Source organism: Micropterus dolomieu, linkage group LG07 (assembly GCF_021292245.1).
Source record: "Micropterus dolomieu isolate WLL.071019.BEF.003 ecotype Adirondacks linkage group LG07, ASM2129224v1, whole genome shotgun sequence".
NCBI lineage: Eukaryota > Metazoa > Chordata > Actinopteri > Centrarchiformes > Centrarchidae > Micropterus > Micropterus dolomieu.
The window spans coordinates 27,717,723-27,733,287 of record NC_060156.1 but is presented as its reverse complement, the minus strand read 5'-3'; the positions used below and the strand labels follow the sequence as shown (position 1 = coordinate 27,733,287).

The 15,565-nt window shown below is 43.2% G+C and overlaps 1 protein-coding gene and 1 long non-coding RNA gene across 2 annotated transcripts in view; one reads left to right on the top strand and one right to left on the bottom strand.

Moving 5' to 3' along the window:
- The first annotated feature begins 280 nt into the window (after positions 1-280).
- On the top strand, positions 281-3,094 carry LOC123973706. Its single transcript, XR_006825674.1, has 2 exons — positions 281-629; positions 2,854-3,094. It is a non-coding gene; the product is annotated as an uncharacterized LOC123973706 (long non-coding RNA).
- Positions 2,733-15,565, bottom strand: part of htr2aa (5-hydroxytryptamine (serotonin) receptor 2A, genome duplicate a) — an 84,849-nt gene continuing 72,016 nt past the window's right edge. The window contains exon 3 of the mRNA XM_046053930.1: positions 2,733-4,532. Within this exon, the coding sequence (XP_045909886.1) occupies positions 3,670-4,532 (863 nt within the window). The 3' untranslated portion in view covers positions 2,733-3,669. The remainder of the gene's footprint in view (positions 4,533-15,565) is intronic.

Genomic DNA, 15,565 nt, shown 5'->3' with positions numbered 1-15,565 from the left:
CCATGGATGTATTAAAAGAGCTGGATGCAGAGTCAGTCAAGCTGCAAGTTTGTCCCAGTGGCCGAATGTTGTACTTAAACTGTTGTCATCTTAAACCTTAACCATGGTCAGTTAGTACTATTTGTATTAGGAGTTTTTACACTGTAAAGATTTTATATTTTATATGACTTTGTGTTATTTATGTTTCTATGGGGGGTCGCCTCACAGCAAGAAGTTCCGAGGTTCCAAGGCTTTCTGTGTGGAGTTTGCATTCTTCTTCATGTTAAGCGGTGTTCGGGTCTGTGTGCTCTGTGATGGACTGGCGACCTGTCCAGGGTGTATCCCACCTTTCACCCTAGGCCAGTTGGGATTGGCTTCAGCAACCATGCACAGATAAGTGGGTATAGATGATGGATGGATTTTAGTATGAGCCTGAAATCATCTCAGGGGTAAAGCTATATGCTATTGCACTGATGGACACATCGCAGTAACATGCCAATATAGCAATGACCCTACAATGGGTCGAAGATGACGGCTGCTAGGATAACATGGGTGCACGCAAAGAAAGATGTTGGTGGCATTTCAATGAACTGGTCACCTTTAGCTCACTGAAGGAAGGAAATGGATACAGACACACACAGTGTGATTTGGTGAGAAACATTAAATGTATGTATGTTTTTGTTTAAAAGGAAACTCCACAGGGGACCTTTTAATTAATGCAAATTTGAGTGAGATATTTGCCACAAACAGCCAATGAATAGCTAAATAGGCTGTGTGTTAGCTAATTGGGGTTAAAGTTGCATCCACTTTTTTGACTTTTAGCATTTAGCGTTCAGACTTTTAGGCAGTCTGTTAGTTAGCCTGTGGGGACGTTGAGCCACACCTTGTTTCTCGGCAACCATAAACAAAATTGGTCATGTGACCACACATTTTTGAAGAGTCATCCATTTTACTATCAGTGTGATGAAGAGAGGCCCATGGAATAAGTGATAAGCACATTTAAGATCAAAAAACTGTTTTTTGCCATTCAAAGTGATTTTTTTACGTTCAAGGAGTCCTGATTCTTGTGTGAACAATTACAGACGGGTTTTAGAAAATCCTGTGCATGTGGTAGTGCTTTAGGAAGTTATAATATGCGTGGCATTACCCTTAAACTGCTGGATAAAATGGCAGGGATGGGGTGATTTGAACCAAATACCTGGGGCAAACCAGATATTTTACTGTAATTTTACATTGCATTCTTATGTATCACTGAAATGATGTGACATTATGCATTTTAGACCAGAAACCTTCATGTCATGCTGCTATAAATGGAAGAAAGACAGGCTTCAACTCCTGTTGTGAGTTTGGACAGAGTCATGGGAGAGGTACAAAACTGGGAAGTCAATTCATCAGGTGGCACGATACATGACGATAAACAGGATGACTTTCAAGCAATACATTGATATGAAACAATTAGGAGACATAGCTGCAATGTTTCACTAAGTGTAATTGAATGTTGGTACCTGGTGTTTGAGTTTGCATGATGAAATGACACTGATGTCCCTGACCCCCATGTGGCTCAACTTACCCCTCATATGACTCAACTGTTTTTTTGGAAAGCCATATTTTGAAAACAGTTCATTTTAGATCCAGATTGATTATTCCCAGGGATGCACCACATTCTAAAATATATGTACATGTTTTAGTTGGAGACATTACTGTCATGTCCTCACTTTAAACACACCTCAAGTAAAAACTGGCTCAACTCACCCAACTCTCACCTACAATAGTCTGTCTCAATTTAGATACATCCGTACTCTTACATGCATTACACTGTGTACTTTGTACTTATTTGTGTAGTGCGTCCATTTTGACAGTGTGTTGTCTCAAATTGAACACTGCCATTGTGCACTAACTTCTTTTTAATGGCAAATTGTAACATATCACTATCATGTGATCTTATGCTCACTTGACTACAATTCAGTTTTATTAAAAATAAATAACAATGAACGTATTTCTGCTGTAATTATCACATTCACATTCATGGGCCCCCATTTTTACAAGTTTGAAAATATATTAGTGCCCCCCCCCCCGCTATGTAGCCAAGATGGTGACTGTTGAGGGTGAGAAGTGTCCAGCGTTCTACACTCAACTTCTTGACCATTATGAGTGCACCATCCAGGTACTCATAGTGCACTGCATTTTTCCATGTCAGTGTGAACAAACTTGCACTCAAAATAGTAAGTTTACATTTGAAAGGGCGCGAATTGAGACACTACAAGTCTGCAGCTCCTGTCTGAATGCACCTTGATAATACATCCATGGTCCAAGCTTACCTTCATGCATTAGTCCAGCTTCTGTCCTTCCTCCAGGTGATTATCTCTTCAGTCTTAAACAGCAGAACCATTTTTGCACATTTTTAAACAATTTTTAAACATGTGGCAAACAACTATCAAACCATTCATTACAACGTCTAAAGACTGAAGAAAAACCTTGATGCTTCTGGAACAAATGCCAATTTGTGCACTGGTAGTCTGGCAAGAACACAATGAAAAGTGTGACTTTTACAATGAACACATCTGCAGTTAAATCCTCTTAATTTCCTGCCAATGGATTCCCATTTTACAATCGTCATACTGCATCATATCGGCAACAATAATCGTTGTCTTTGTAAATAACAAAACTTTTTAACCTCAACAGTCATATACACGTATTCACATATATCTGCACAAAATACAAATATAGATTTATTTACGCTGTCTTTCTGTAACATCATTATCTTTTGAGCATCTGCTGTCAGACATATTTATTCTCCTTGTAATTTACCAGCCTTGTTAGTTGCTAGTTACCAACAGAACACACAGGTGAAGCAGCTTTCCTTCCCATTTGCAGAGGTCAGATAAAGCTGCCAAAGTGTCTGGAGTCTGTGTCAGGCTCATCCTGGAGCTGCCTCCCCTGACACTAACATCTGATAAGGTTTCAGGAAATCCACTCTAATCCCTGCTGATCCACCCAATGGGAGGTAGAGGCCACCTAACCGATGCCAGGCAGTCGGTGAAATGAAGGGGTTGCCGAAGTCACTGCAGCTGAGCATCCGTGAAAAATCAAATAATGAGAAGAATCTATGAATGTGTTTACCTCTTTCGTCTTCAGTTTATTACAAAATGGGTAAATGATATCACTTTTTGTAGAGTGTGTCTTATCATTCACATGGACTTCCCCTCCTTTGCATCCATCTCATTTGCTCTCGAACTGGAAGATATTGATAGACTCAATACCTTTAAAATAAAATAAAATAGACTAATTTCATTTGCTGGCAGTGTAGCAGAGGCTCTGAAACAGCACTGAGACCAAAGACAGTAGAGATTTTAAGCCATGGAACAAGGACTGACTGATTTTGTGTTTGAGTAAGGTGTATCAAAAGGTGTTTTTGTTGTAATAAGGAACTCACAAACTTGATTCAGCTGATCCAGACCCTGTTGATGAGACATGGATCAGAAGTCGGATATTTTCTATTTCTTTAGAGGTTGGGTAAGTTTTTCTAAAATCCTGACTGGGAGGCACTTTGTCTTTGGTACTTTGACTTTAAACCACAAACCCTTCGCTCCCAAGTATGATGTGACCACAGAAGTTAAAAGTTTTATCTACTCTGTGGACTCCACAGGTCCGACCCTGAAGCAGGGTTTTTTATTACAGTCTCGGACGTGCTCACACACAGCTCTCATCCCCGTCACTATGACTCTTGTCCAGCCTACACTTCTCCGTTTCCTGTCCAGGTAAAGAGAAGTCCTTCACTGTGCCACTAGAGTGCATCGCTCCGTTTCGTAACTTCCCGATGTCGCCCAGGGGCAGCTGGGTTGAGTTGTAAGCCATCGGCGGGATAGTGTTAACCAGTATGAGCTGAAGAGGCTTCTTCTCTGACTGGTACTGGCAGCGAACGTAGCGCAGGAATGCCGCTCGGTATGTTTTATTAAAAAGTGTGTAGACCAATGGATTGACTGCGGACGACAAGTATCCCACCCAGACGAAAACGTTCAGCAGGCCTCCCATGAGTCCTGCGTCACACGTCGCCGGGTCACACACCACCACCAGCACATTGGTAATGAAAAACGGGCACCACATGACCACAAAGAGAAAAAACACCACCCCGAGGACCTTAGACGCCTTCTGCTCGTTGCTGATTGACTGCATGGTGCGGCGACCAAACAGCGAGCCGGAGACACTCCCGCGGGCGCCTCCCAGACCTCCGCTGCTTCCTCTGCCACCCGCCTCACGGCTTATCGAACGTCTGAAGAGTTTCTCAGAGGACAGCGAGGTTTGCGGTAAGAAGCTCAAAGTGAATGTCGTGCTCCATTTGGGCCGTGGGACCAGCTGGTCTAAGCAGAGGGTGGCTTCGTTCTGCAGGGCGTTGATGGTCAGGAAGTAGGTGACGACCATGATGGTGAGGGGCACGAAGAAGGCCACGAAGGACCCAACCAGCACGAAGTTGTTATCTGTCAGCAGGCAGCTGCCATCTTTGAAGACCTTGGAGTGGTCTCTGAGTCCCAGCACAGGAATGGGCATGGAGATCCCTGCAGAGAGGAAGCAAACAGCAGAGATGATGAGAAGAAAACTACAAACCCAGAACAATCTCTGTGATTCAGGTAAAGATTTGACGTTGTTTGTGTGGAAGAAGATTACAAAGCTGGCTGAGCAATGTTCTGCAGTGGTGGAAGGATTCAGATCCCAGAGCCCAGCGTTCAAAATCTTACTTAAGTAGAATACTATCAACAAAAAGAATGACAAATGTTTTGAAGTATGGCTGGACTAAGCTGCAATGGGGCCCTTAGACATGAAATAAGAAGTGGGCCCCTACTGATGATTTATTAATTGTGCTTCCAGCTGATTGATTTTCTGCCTTTAACAGTGTGAACAGATGAATATTCAGTAGAAGTACAGTAAACAGATTGCTGAAATTATGACAATTAGACAAGAAAGGCAAAAGACAAATAGCTGTGTGTAGAGGGAGAGGAAAAAAAACCTTTCCTTTATCTGTGAGCAAAACGTCTTGTTAAGACACATCATCATTTAATCTTTGCAGAAGTGTCTCAGTATTAATTCCTGTTAATTTCCAAGCTACATAAAAACTATTCAGTAGTTGTACAACTGAATAATGCAGGAAACAATGTAAACTGCTCTGATTTGAATAATTTAACAGTAACACTGTGCTGGTGTTCTGTATTTCAGTATATAGTTTCACACCAGCGCAGTGGATTGGGAGAGATCATAATAATGGGAAGTAAAAACATTTCAAGAATATCATGTCAATGATATGTTATATATAGTATATCTGTATAAATAGCTGCATTTTAAATCCTGCGTTCATGTATTAACTGTTCATTCAACTGTTGGTATGCCAAAAATATGTCTGTAGCTTTTCTGCCGCTGCTGTGCATCAGCATGCTAATATGCTCTCAATGACAATGCTAACAGGCTGATGTTAACAGGTACAATGTTTACCTTGTTCACCACCTTAAATTGGCAGGTTAGCATGCTAACATTAGCTAATTAGTAGAAAACAATGACCTAACTTGGCTTAAAAGGACCCTTGTTGCATTTAGCTTTGTTGGTTTGGTTAGCACGTGCACAGGGTTATGGAGTAACGGATTACATGGAACGGCGTTACATATTAGGATACAAAAAAAATGTAACTTTATTCTGTTACAGTACAGAAAATAAAGACGTAATCAGATTACAGGTACATTTAGAAAAATCGGGGATTACTCGTAGGGATTACTTTAAGCAGAAAGTTTCTATGAAACAGAAAACGCAGTGTTATTTGCCCCCATATATTTTTTTTATATACAGTCTGTGGTATATGCAGTGGGGCCGCCAGGAATTTTGGGTCCTATGACAAAAAACTCAAATTTGGACCCCTCTGCGCAGATGTTGTCACAATTTCTCTAGGACTGTGTGATCAAAAGCTTTACATAACTCTAATTAAAGGCTTGCAAGTGTCTGGCTTCTTGTAGTTCGATATGCTAGAAAAAACAAATAAATATATTTATACTCGATGATGGTTTATATAATGTATAATATAGTATAATTTGATATTAGTTTATAATTATCTTTTGGGGCCCCTGTCAGTCAGGCTCTTGTTAACCCGGGGCTGAGTAAGTTAACTTAATAGGACAGCTAGCAACATGGCTAACCAACCGAAGTAACCAGCCACCAATACAGGCAGATGCAGGCTACAGTTAGCAGTTTAGCAAAAAGTAAAGCCATCACAGAAGCTCTGTGTAAATCATCTCAGTAAGTTACTGGATTCCCTGATGGTTGTTGAGGCTCTGTTCGGTCCTGTTCATGCTGTGTTCACTGGGAGGCTGCTGAGCGAGGTTTTGTTGCCCGCTCGCCCGGCTACGGTTCCCAATCAGGCCCTGTACCCCGTGTAACACTTTTTTTTTTTTTTTTTTTTTTTTTTTTAAACCTGTCCTGCCCAGCAGCCTGGTATAGAGTATGATGACCTGGATACCATATTGTGCCAGACAGATTTTACTTTAACAAGAGAGTATTAATATACTCCTTTGTCTGTTTTATTATTTATTTAATTATGTATTGATTTGTCACCGGGCCGGACAGGGGGGCAGACACGGGAATGGGGGGGGCACAAACAGACAGCACAGAGAAAGGACAAGACCTGTAAGAGAAGGGGGATGGAAGGTGGGGACAACAGGGAAAAGCAGAGGGAAACACCAATTGCAGAAAGCAACAAAACCTGCAATAGAACAGAGAGGGGGGCTTGGGGAGGAGAAAAACAACAACAAACAAACAAACAAAAACAAACAATAAAAATAATAATAATAACCAGCTGAACAGCAGCAATAAAAAGCTGACATAGTATGACAACTAAGAGAAAAATGAAAACAAGAAACAGTCCAGTACACTAAATAAGCAACACAGCACAGCCACGAGAGCTGGAATAATAACAATTAATTTCAATAAGTAACTGAAAGAAAAGCATCAGGAATAATTCTACTAGGGACAACCTAAATTTGTTTGTGTCTATGTGTGAGACTGTGTGTGTCTGTGTGCGTGTGGGTGCATGTGTGTGCGCATAAGCCTGTTAAAGAATGTAGTTGTTAGTGAGAGTGGGGCGCCACGACTGTGCCACACCTACCCCAGCAACAGGCAGGCAAGAACCCCAGTAGCCAATAGGGGTGGGAGAAAGAAAGAAAAATCAATCAAAAAAACAAAGACTCCCAGATGCACCGCGATGCAAATGCGGAAGACCCCGACTCAAATGCCAGTTGACAATGTAATGCAGACGGAACGCAACAAGCATAACCCGCGGAAGAGCAGCGCCCGGACCGACCGCAGCGCGCACACAACATAGACCAGTGCTCCCCCACCACCGCGCAGCGAACAACCAAAACGCCCAAATGCCACGCAATCATCAACACCAATGGACAAGTGACGAGTCCAACGCGCACACTGCGCGAGCATGGCGACACCCAATGCCCAGCAGTCCCCTGCGAATCCCACGTGCGAGGCCGGCAGACGAGAGAGAGAGCGAGCGGAATAACACGACAGCGAAAGCCAGCGGAGAGAAACACCAGCAGCAAGTCCCAGCCCGGCAGCAAACGCACCGCACAGGTCACCGTGCACCCGCCAATAAAGGTCTGCCGGAAAAAACTAAGGCCGCCGGCACCAGCCGACATCCCCCATGCCCAGCACGACCCCTGGCTGCCGTGCAACACCAGCCAAACCAGCAACGAGGCAAAATCAACCAGCTCAGCTGCATGCCACCACCAACCCACCCACCTGTCAAGGGCCGAGAACTCCAGGCACAATCCCAGAACAAATCGGAGCACAGCCCTGCCCCGCACCCACACTGCACATCCCGAAAACTAACTATATACTGTACCTCTCCAGAGGTATCCAGAGGGGTCCAACACCTTGCCAACACACCACCCGCCCAGAAATGAGCAAAAGCCAGAAGCCCGAGTCCCCAGATCCCTAGGTCAAGAGCGGGCCCCCACACCAGGGGAGCCCCGACCCCCCCAGCCCACCCCAGATCAGGCAAGGCCGTCACCAACCCCACAGCACCCCCGACGCCCGGGGCTCCAGGGGCAGGACATGAGGCCAATGAGAATCTCCCCCACTCCTTCAACCCCTCTGCCTGCCTCTGTAAATGTATTGTTTTGTGTTGGATGCATGTCATGGATTGGTAAGTGTTGTATGGTGGAGTAAAGATAAGGTGTGTGGTAACTAAGGTGCAGTTAAAATTGGAGGGTAGTTGTAACACAGGTTTTTTCCAACCCACCCCGTCAACCGCTTCTTCCCGGTCCCCCACCCCTCCAACAACCAGTCGCCAGACCCCTCAGAGAACCGAAATACAATTATCAGGATGCACAGCATGCACACAGGACTGAGCCGCACACCAGCCCAGTCCAGGCCCGCACCTGATGCCCCCAACCCCCGACAAGCACGCAAGCCAATCACGACCTACAGGTGAGCCAACCAACAATACCCCGCTACCAATCTAACTAGCGGCACACAACAGCCAAGTAATGCGCTGCACAAGAGAGATGCCAGCCGGCGCAAACCACCCCCATCCCCCCCGCAGCCAGGGAGATCACAGACCCCCACCCACGGCTACACCGTGACCCACACCGCACGTTCACCACCGGACCGAAACCCACCACAAGCATCCCCCCCTCCAACCCCCACTGCCATGCCCGCTGCCCGCCCCCTCCCCCCAACCCGGACCCGCACACAGGACCCACAGACCCCGTGTAACTTAAACACCTTTATAGCGTTACAATCTATGGTGAACACTAACACTCTTCCGGTGCTCTGATCTCCCAGAACGGGTAGAGTAAGTTCATTTGACCAGTAGTTGCACAGCTAACTGAGCTTATAACAGCAGCTAGTTAGCTTGTTAACTAACTTCAGTAACAAGTAAAGCTATCTGTCCATTAGGAAACTCTGTGAATCACAGAATTAAGGCAGAGTAGCAGGGGACATCAGAGAGAAAACTAGAAAAATATTTTCTCCATATTTCTATATTTTCTCCATCAAATATGATCCAGTTTCACCAGAATCAGTGAAGAAAGTTGTGTTTTTGTGCGGTAATCAGTGGGGCCCGGCCCCAGAAACACTATGCTTCAGCAGCTTCATATTGTTTTCTTTGGATGCAAAATTAATACAAGTGCAGAATGAGTAATCAAAATTGTAAAATGGTTTTCCAAATGACAAACTTAAATATCATCAAGAATACCTACAAAACAATGTTTTTTCATTGATCGGCGAGATACTGCCATAGTGGTGACATAGTGCAAAGCATATCATATAAAAACATTTAAACGTGGATTTTGGGAACGAGAGATTGTTATTGTATGTTTTTCTAAAAGTACACTGAGCAGCAAACACATAATTGATTCTCTCTTGTCTTCATTTGCCTATTTGGCATTAAAGTAATCCAAAAATAACTAAAAGTAATCAGATTACATTACTTTTATTTTGTGGTACTTGGATTACGTTACTGATTACATTTTTAAACAAGTAGTTAGTATTTGTACCGGATTACATTTTTAAAGTAACCCTCCCAACCCTGCGTGTGCACCATCTTAGTTATACTAATCAGCAGAAAACACAGCGTACAGCTGAGGCTGATGGGAATGTCATCAGTTCTGCAGGTGTTTGGTCATAAAGCAAAATGCTGGGCACATTACCATGTTGACCTGATATTGGCGCAAGATGAAAAGTCATTGGTTCACCAAAGTTATTACAATTCATCCTGAGGGGAATATGAATGTGTGTCCTCCTCGCTTTATTAACAGAATTCACATAATAGTGAAGCTGTCATTAGTCCTGCACCTACATTTTTTTCCTTTGTTGGTGAGAAAAAAAGCTTTTGTTAACATAAAATCTACCAAACATTCAAACTTATTTTTTCTCAGTGGTTTTCAGCAGGTAACAGCAGGTAGTATGCCAAATGTTTCACCAGACAGGCACTGCTATTTGACACCACATTTACTTTTAACTGTGTCAAAAAAAAGTCAGGAAATGTTCTAAAACTATATTTTTCCATTTATTGTCTGTCTATCACTGTGTGTGGGAGGAAAGTGTGGTTTTGCCTCCACCTCTTCTTGTCAATAGCCTCACTGTGGGTCGTGCCTGCGGTCACTACAGCAACTTCTATTATTGTCTTCCGTACCTAAATATATAGTGTTTTCTCAGTGGTGAAGTCCAGGAAATAGGGCCACTTTGAGTCATGATCGCCCCCCCAGTATATTTTTACTAAACTGCCTGCAGTCACATGTTATAATTGATCTAATAGTAAATTGGGCCAAAAATTGGGGGATGAGAGTATGATAGCTCATACAATCCAAATCAACAGGAGCTGGGTAGGAGGAGATAAACCGAGCAGTCGTCTTCACTGTGGTCTCATTACCTGCTCGTCACAAACAGGAGGAGAGTGAGAGGAAGAGACGGAAGAAGAAGAGGAGGAGGAGGAGGAAGGGGGGAAGAAGGTTGGAGACTGACAGACAGAAATGGTTCCTGCACGTTGGAAGCAGAAGGGTCAAAGACAGATAATTCTCATTAAGTCTGGATGGTTTGACAGGAAAGCAGCAGGAGTGATTCAGTTAATATATCATCCAGGTGGATCCCAGGCCTGTTTCATACTCTATGAAAAAATAAACTGTTAAATAATCTGTGGGTTTACAACTATTTTGATGACAGATTAATCGTGTGAAGCAAAAAGTCAGCTTCTGTAATTTGCTGCTTTATCAAAATCTCTTTGGTCTCCCTAAAAAAAAAACGATCAGATAGCTGCAACTGATTCAGAGTGCTATGTCCTCACTACGACCAAGAAAGTGGATCACATCAGTCCAGTTCTTAGGTCTTTGCACTGGCTTTCTGTATGCCAAAGAACTGCTACTTTATGAACCATCCAGTCGTCTGGGACAGGTCTGCTTTCTGTCCCCGGAGTCAAAACTAAACCTGGAGAAGCAGCAATCAGTTTTTATGCTCCATATATCTGGAACAAACTCCCAGAAAAATGCAGGTCTGCTGAAACTCTCAGTTCTTTTCATTCAAGACAAAAGACTTTTCTTTTTCATTTTATTAAATCAAATTTAAGGGTTTTTATAAATATCTTACTCTGCACTGTAACTTTTACTGTCCTATTTCATTGTGTTTGTATCAGCGCTGACCCCGAATAGTCGAAGATTGGATGCTTCAATGGGCGGAGCCTGATTCGACTGTCAATCTCACAGTCGAAGCTTTGCAGCAAAACAAGGATCATGCCATTTTGGCGAATTGGGGGTGTTCAACGTCTGATTTTACATAGAACTGCCAGTTTTCTCCCAATAAGTTAATATACAGCCTATTACAATATACATTTCAACGTTTAATGCTGAAAATAAACATGTAAAAAGAAAAAAACTTTCAATAAATGTTTTTAAAATGCCTGAATAAATCCAAAATTGTAACCCTAACCATGGGTTGTCAGTGCGCATGTGTAGGCGTAGCGTGTATGTATGTAGTGGCAGAAGAGATGAAGCCCCAGCTTCACCAGTGTTGTGCCGAGTTGTCCGCACCTCGCGGGACTTTCGGATAATTTATAACCGTTATATTTTATCGTTTTTAAACAGCCGCTACTTGAAATAGACCCGCGAGCAACCACAAAGTGCATGAAGTTGTCGGCAGCACGGCATGCACGCTAAACTCTAGAAAAGACGGGTGAATGACAGGCGAGAGAGAGAGAAAAGGGTCACAATAAGCGGCAGTATAGCTGAAATTTCCAGTATAAGTTGAATGATTAGAGACTGCAGCTCTGCAGCTTCTCAACAATCGCCGCGCACAAAAACACGCATGATTCGACTATCGGGCGACTATAGGCAGGACTTGACAATTCTGATTCAACTTTGTAAATCCTTAGTCTGGGACAGCCCTAGTTTGTATTTTCTACTGAATTGTTTTTTAAATTCTATTTATATATGTTTTTATATTGCGATGGATCAGTTATGAGAAGTATTTATTAATTGCAGCCCTAGAAAGCACACAACCTAGGGCAGCCACACCTACAACCTTTTCTTGTATCAGTAGTCGAGAAAAAGGGTGCATGAAGCTAAAACTGTACTGGCAGAAACACTAAACAGCTTATAGTAAAAAACACAGATGTAGAGCAACTATTTTACATGGACTTTAAAAGACAAATAAATCAATGAGGTCAATTATTCATATGTTTGTGGAGCATTGTGGACATTCCTTATACCACAGCCATGGAAAAACATTACTTTCTGATTGACTTTCCCTTTAGAGGGAGCCAGGCTAGCTGTTTCCCTAGTCTTTATCAGAATCCGAATCAAAAAATGCTTTATTGCCAAGTAGTTTTTACACGTACGAGGAATTTGCTTTGATGATAAGCTACTACATGTACAGTTGACATACAGTTGACATAAATAAATGTAGAAATATATAAATCTGGAATATATTGAAAAAATATAAAATAATGATTAACGCTTAACAAAGAACAAATATGTGCAATATACTGGGTATGTACAGTGATGTGAAATGAAATGTGCAAAGATATACAGTATTTGAGAGGGAAGGGGGGAGTGTCAGTGGGGGACCCGGCCCTTGTTAATGAGGCTAGCTGCAGAAGGGTAGAAGCTGTTTTTGTGGCGAGAGGTTTGTAATGGGTCAGCTGCAATCTTTCCTGCACGCCTCAGAGTCCTGGAGGCGTACAGGTCCAGAAGAGAAGGAAGATTGCAGCCAATCACCTTCTCTGCAGAGCGAATGATGCGCTGCAGCCTGCCCTTGTCCCTGGCAGTGGCAGCAGCGTACCAGATGATGATGGAGGAGGTGAGGATGGACTCAATGATGGCGGTGTAGAAGTGCGCCATCATTGTCTTTGGCAGGCTGAACTTCTTCAGCTGCCGCAGGAAGTTCATCCTCTGCTGGGCCTTCTTGGTGAAGGAGGTGATGTTCAGCTCCCACTTGAGGTCCTGGGAGATGATGGTGCCCAGGAAGCGGAAGGAGTCCACAGTGGTGACTGAGGAGTCACACAGGATGATAGGGGAGGGTGGGGCTGTGCTCTTTCTAAAATCCACGACCATCTCCACTGTCTTCAGAGCATTGAGCTCCTGACTGTTCTGGCTGCACCAGGTCACCAGAGGGTCGATCTCCCACCTGTAGGCGGACTCGTCCCCACCTGAGATGAGCCCAGTGAGGGTGGTGTCAACTGCAAACTTCAGGAGCTTGACAGACTGGTGACTGGAGGTGCAGCTATTGGTGTACAGGGAGAAGAGCAGAGGGGTTCGCTCTTCTCCCTGTATGCTAAGCTAACTGTCGCCTGGTTGTAAGCTTCATATAAAAATGAGAGTGGTGGCAATCTTCTCATCTAACTTTCTGCAAGAAAGGAAAAAGTGCACATCCCAAAGTCCCGCCCACAGTGTTTGACAGGTGATCTGTTCACAGAGCAGAAACACCACAGTGATAGTGGTGCATTCCATTTTTCCTCGGAACTCGTTTTCTGGGGTATTAGTTCCGAGACAGGAAGTGACAAATAGAATGCCCCTCGATGTCGGATTTCTGACTTGTCAACTCGGACAAACTCAGAGGACTCCGAGTTCCGAAAGCAAGATGGCTGGAAAGGGCATAGACTTTTTTGTGTCTAATTTAGTCAGACATCTACACAATACTGTCGTAACGTTGCCCATAGGCTGTTTGCTATGATCGTGTCATGTGTGAAAATGTGTTGGTTATCAACTGGTGCTGCTAAAATTGGCTAAGCCGATGTTGCTAACAACAGTCTTGCTGTCCGACCTGTCGTGTTGTGTGGCAAATGAAATGCATCCGACTTGGGTTTCCCGTTTGTTTTTGTTTTTTACTGATATGACGTCGATCTGATCCCAGAGCCCTGACTTCTGAGGTAAATGGAATGCACCATGAGAGCTGTCAGACGCTGCCAAATCTGCTGTGCTGTTAATAGATTGTATTCGGGCTACATGTTGAGGCTCCCTGAAATTTAGTAAAATTTTATTTGGAGGGTTTGTGTGTGTATAAAAAAGCAGGTGATCAGGTGATGTTCTTACTAATGTGTTTAAACATTGGCTGGCTGTGAGAGAGGAAGGAACAGAGAGAACTCACACTTTCTGTGAGAGTTATAAATAAAATATTATTAGCCTTAAACTGCTGTCTGCTTCACATCAAGTCTGATCAAATGTTATTTGTCGAAGTGACATTGTTGATTCGAGCGCCTGCCGTTTTTCAGATAAGTCCCCCGAGCACCCTTTACCCAACCCTCACACAGACTCTAGAAATCGAAAGCTAGTTTTCAGTCAGATGTTGGTCTTTTTCCCTTTCTCCCTGATGGCAACTCTCTGCTCTAAATACATGAAATCAGAGACACAAGACAGGAAAAAGAAAATAACTTGACAGAAGTGGGAGAGAAGATGAAAGGGGATCGAGTGAGAGAAAACAAGAGGGGAGGGAGACTTTCTGACACAAAAGAGATGAAGGGGGAGGAGATGGAGACTTTCAGGGTTTGATTTCAAACTGCAACAGAGGAACTTAAAAGGAAATGCTGCAGCCTGAAAACTGATCGCACAGTGTTTCAGACGATCAAGCTTCACTCAAAAGCCCCAAAAATGACTCACAGCTTTAACAGGAACTCACAAAGTGCTTTTTATTATACTGCAATTATGTTGTAAAAGCAGTTATTTCTTGCGATTGTCCGTACCCGCTGTCACTGTGAGGTGTCACACATGATGCACATATTTTAAGGTTCAGTGAGCAAATACGGCTCCATAAATACACTCATAAATCATACAGCTGACCCATGTAACTGCAGAACTTGCCCAAGAATCATCATGTTGAGTTTCTTTGATTGTTGTCTGTACATCCATGCAGCAGTCCTTTATTCATATGTATTTGCTGCCATTTAATTTCCTTTTTCCCATTATTTTTGCCTGTGTCAGCGTTCCTCTGGGTTGATTAGAGGTTCATTCAGATCACCTGTTGCACAGGGTGAGGGGACCGACTCAACAGTGGTTGAAAGCAGCTTGGCCAATCAGAGTGTGACGATGCTCATTCTTGAAGTCATGACAGAGGTGGGGAGCAGCACACTCTTCCTCTGATCTTTTGTGACGAAGTGGGTTTGCTCACCACTTGTCCCATACAGGCCATGACTTTCTAGTTTATACATAAATGTTTATGTTTTTGGTAACTTGTCATAGCTTGTGTAAAAATGCACCACTTACTATTCCGGGTTGTTTGTGTTTGTATTATGTTACAGGCGAGTGCAAAGCATATGATAAGTTAGAGTAAACACATAGTCATAAGTTAGTTTCAGTTCAATTTTATTAGGTTGCAAGTTTAAACTTGGTTTAATTGGTTTTCTGTGTTAATACTTACAATTGTTTGTTCCTTTGTTCAGTTCCACCATGCAGGATAATTGTTTGGGGAGGGGCCGGCCTAAGTATTTCCTGTTTTATAGGAATAGGGTGGTCATGGATGACATCACCAGGCCAAACCAAGTAGAGGGTTTTTTTTCTTTATAGGAATGTTTTTCTTTTGGTTGTTTTTGTATTATGAATAAATGTGTGAATAACCC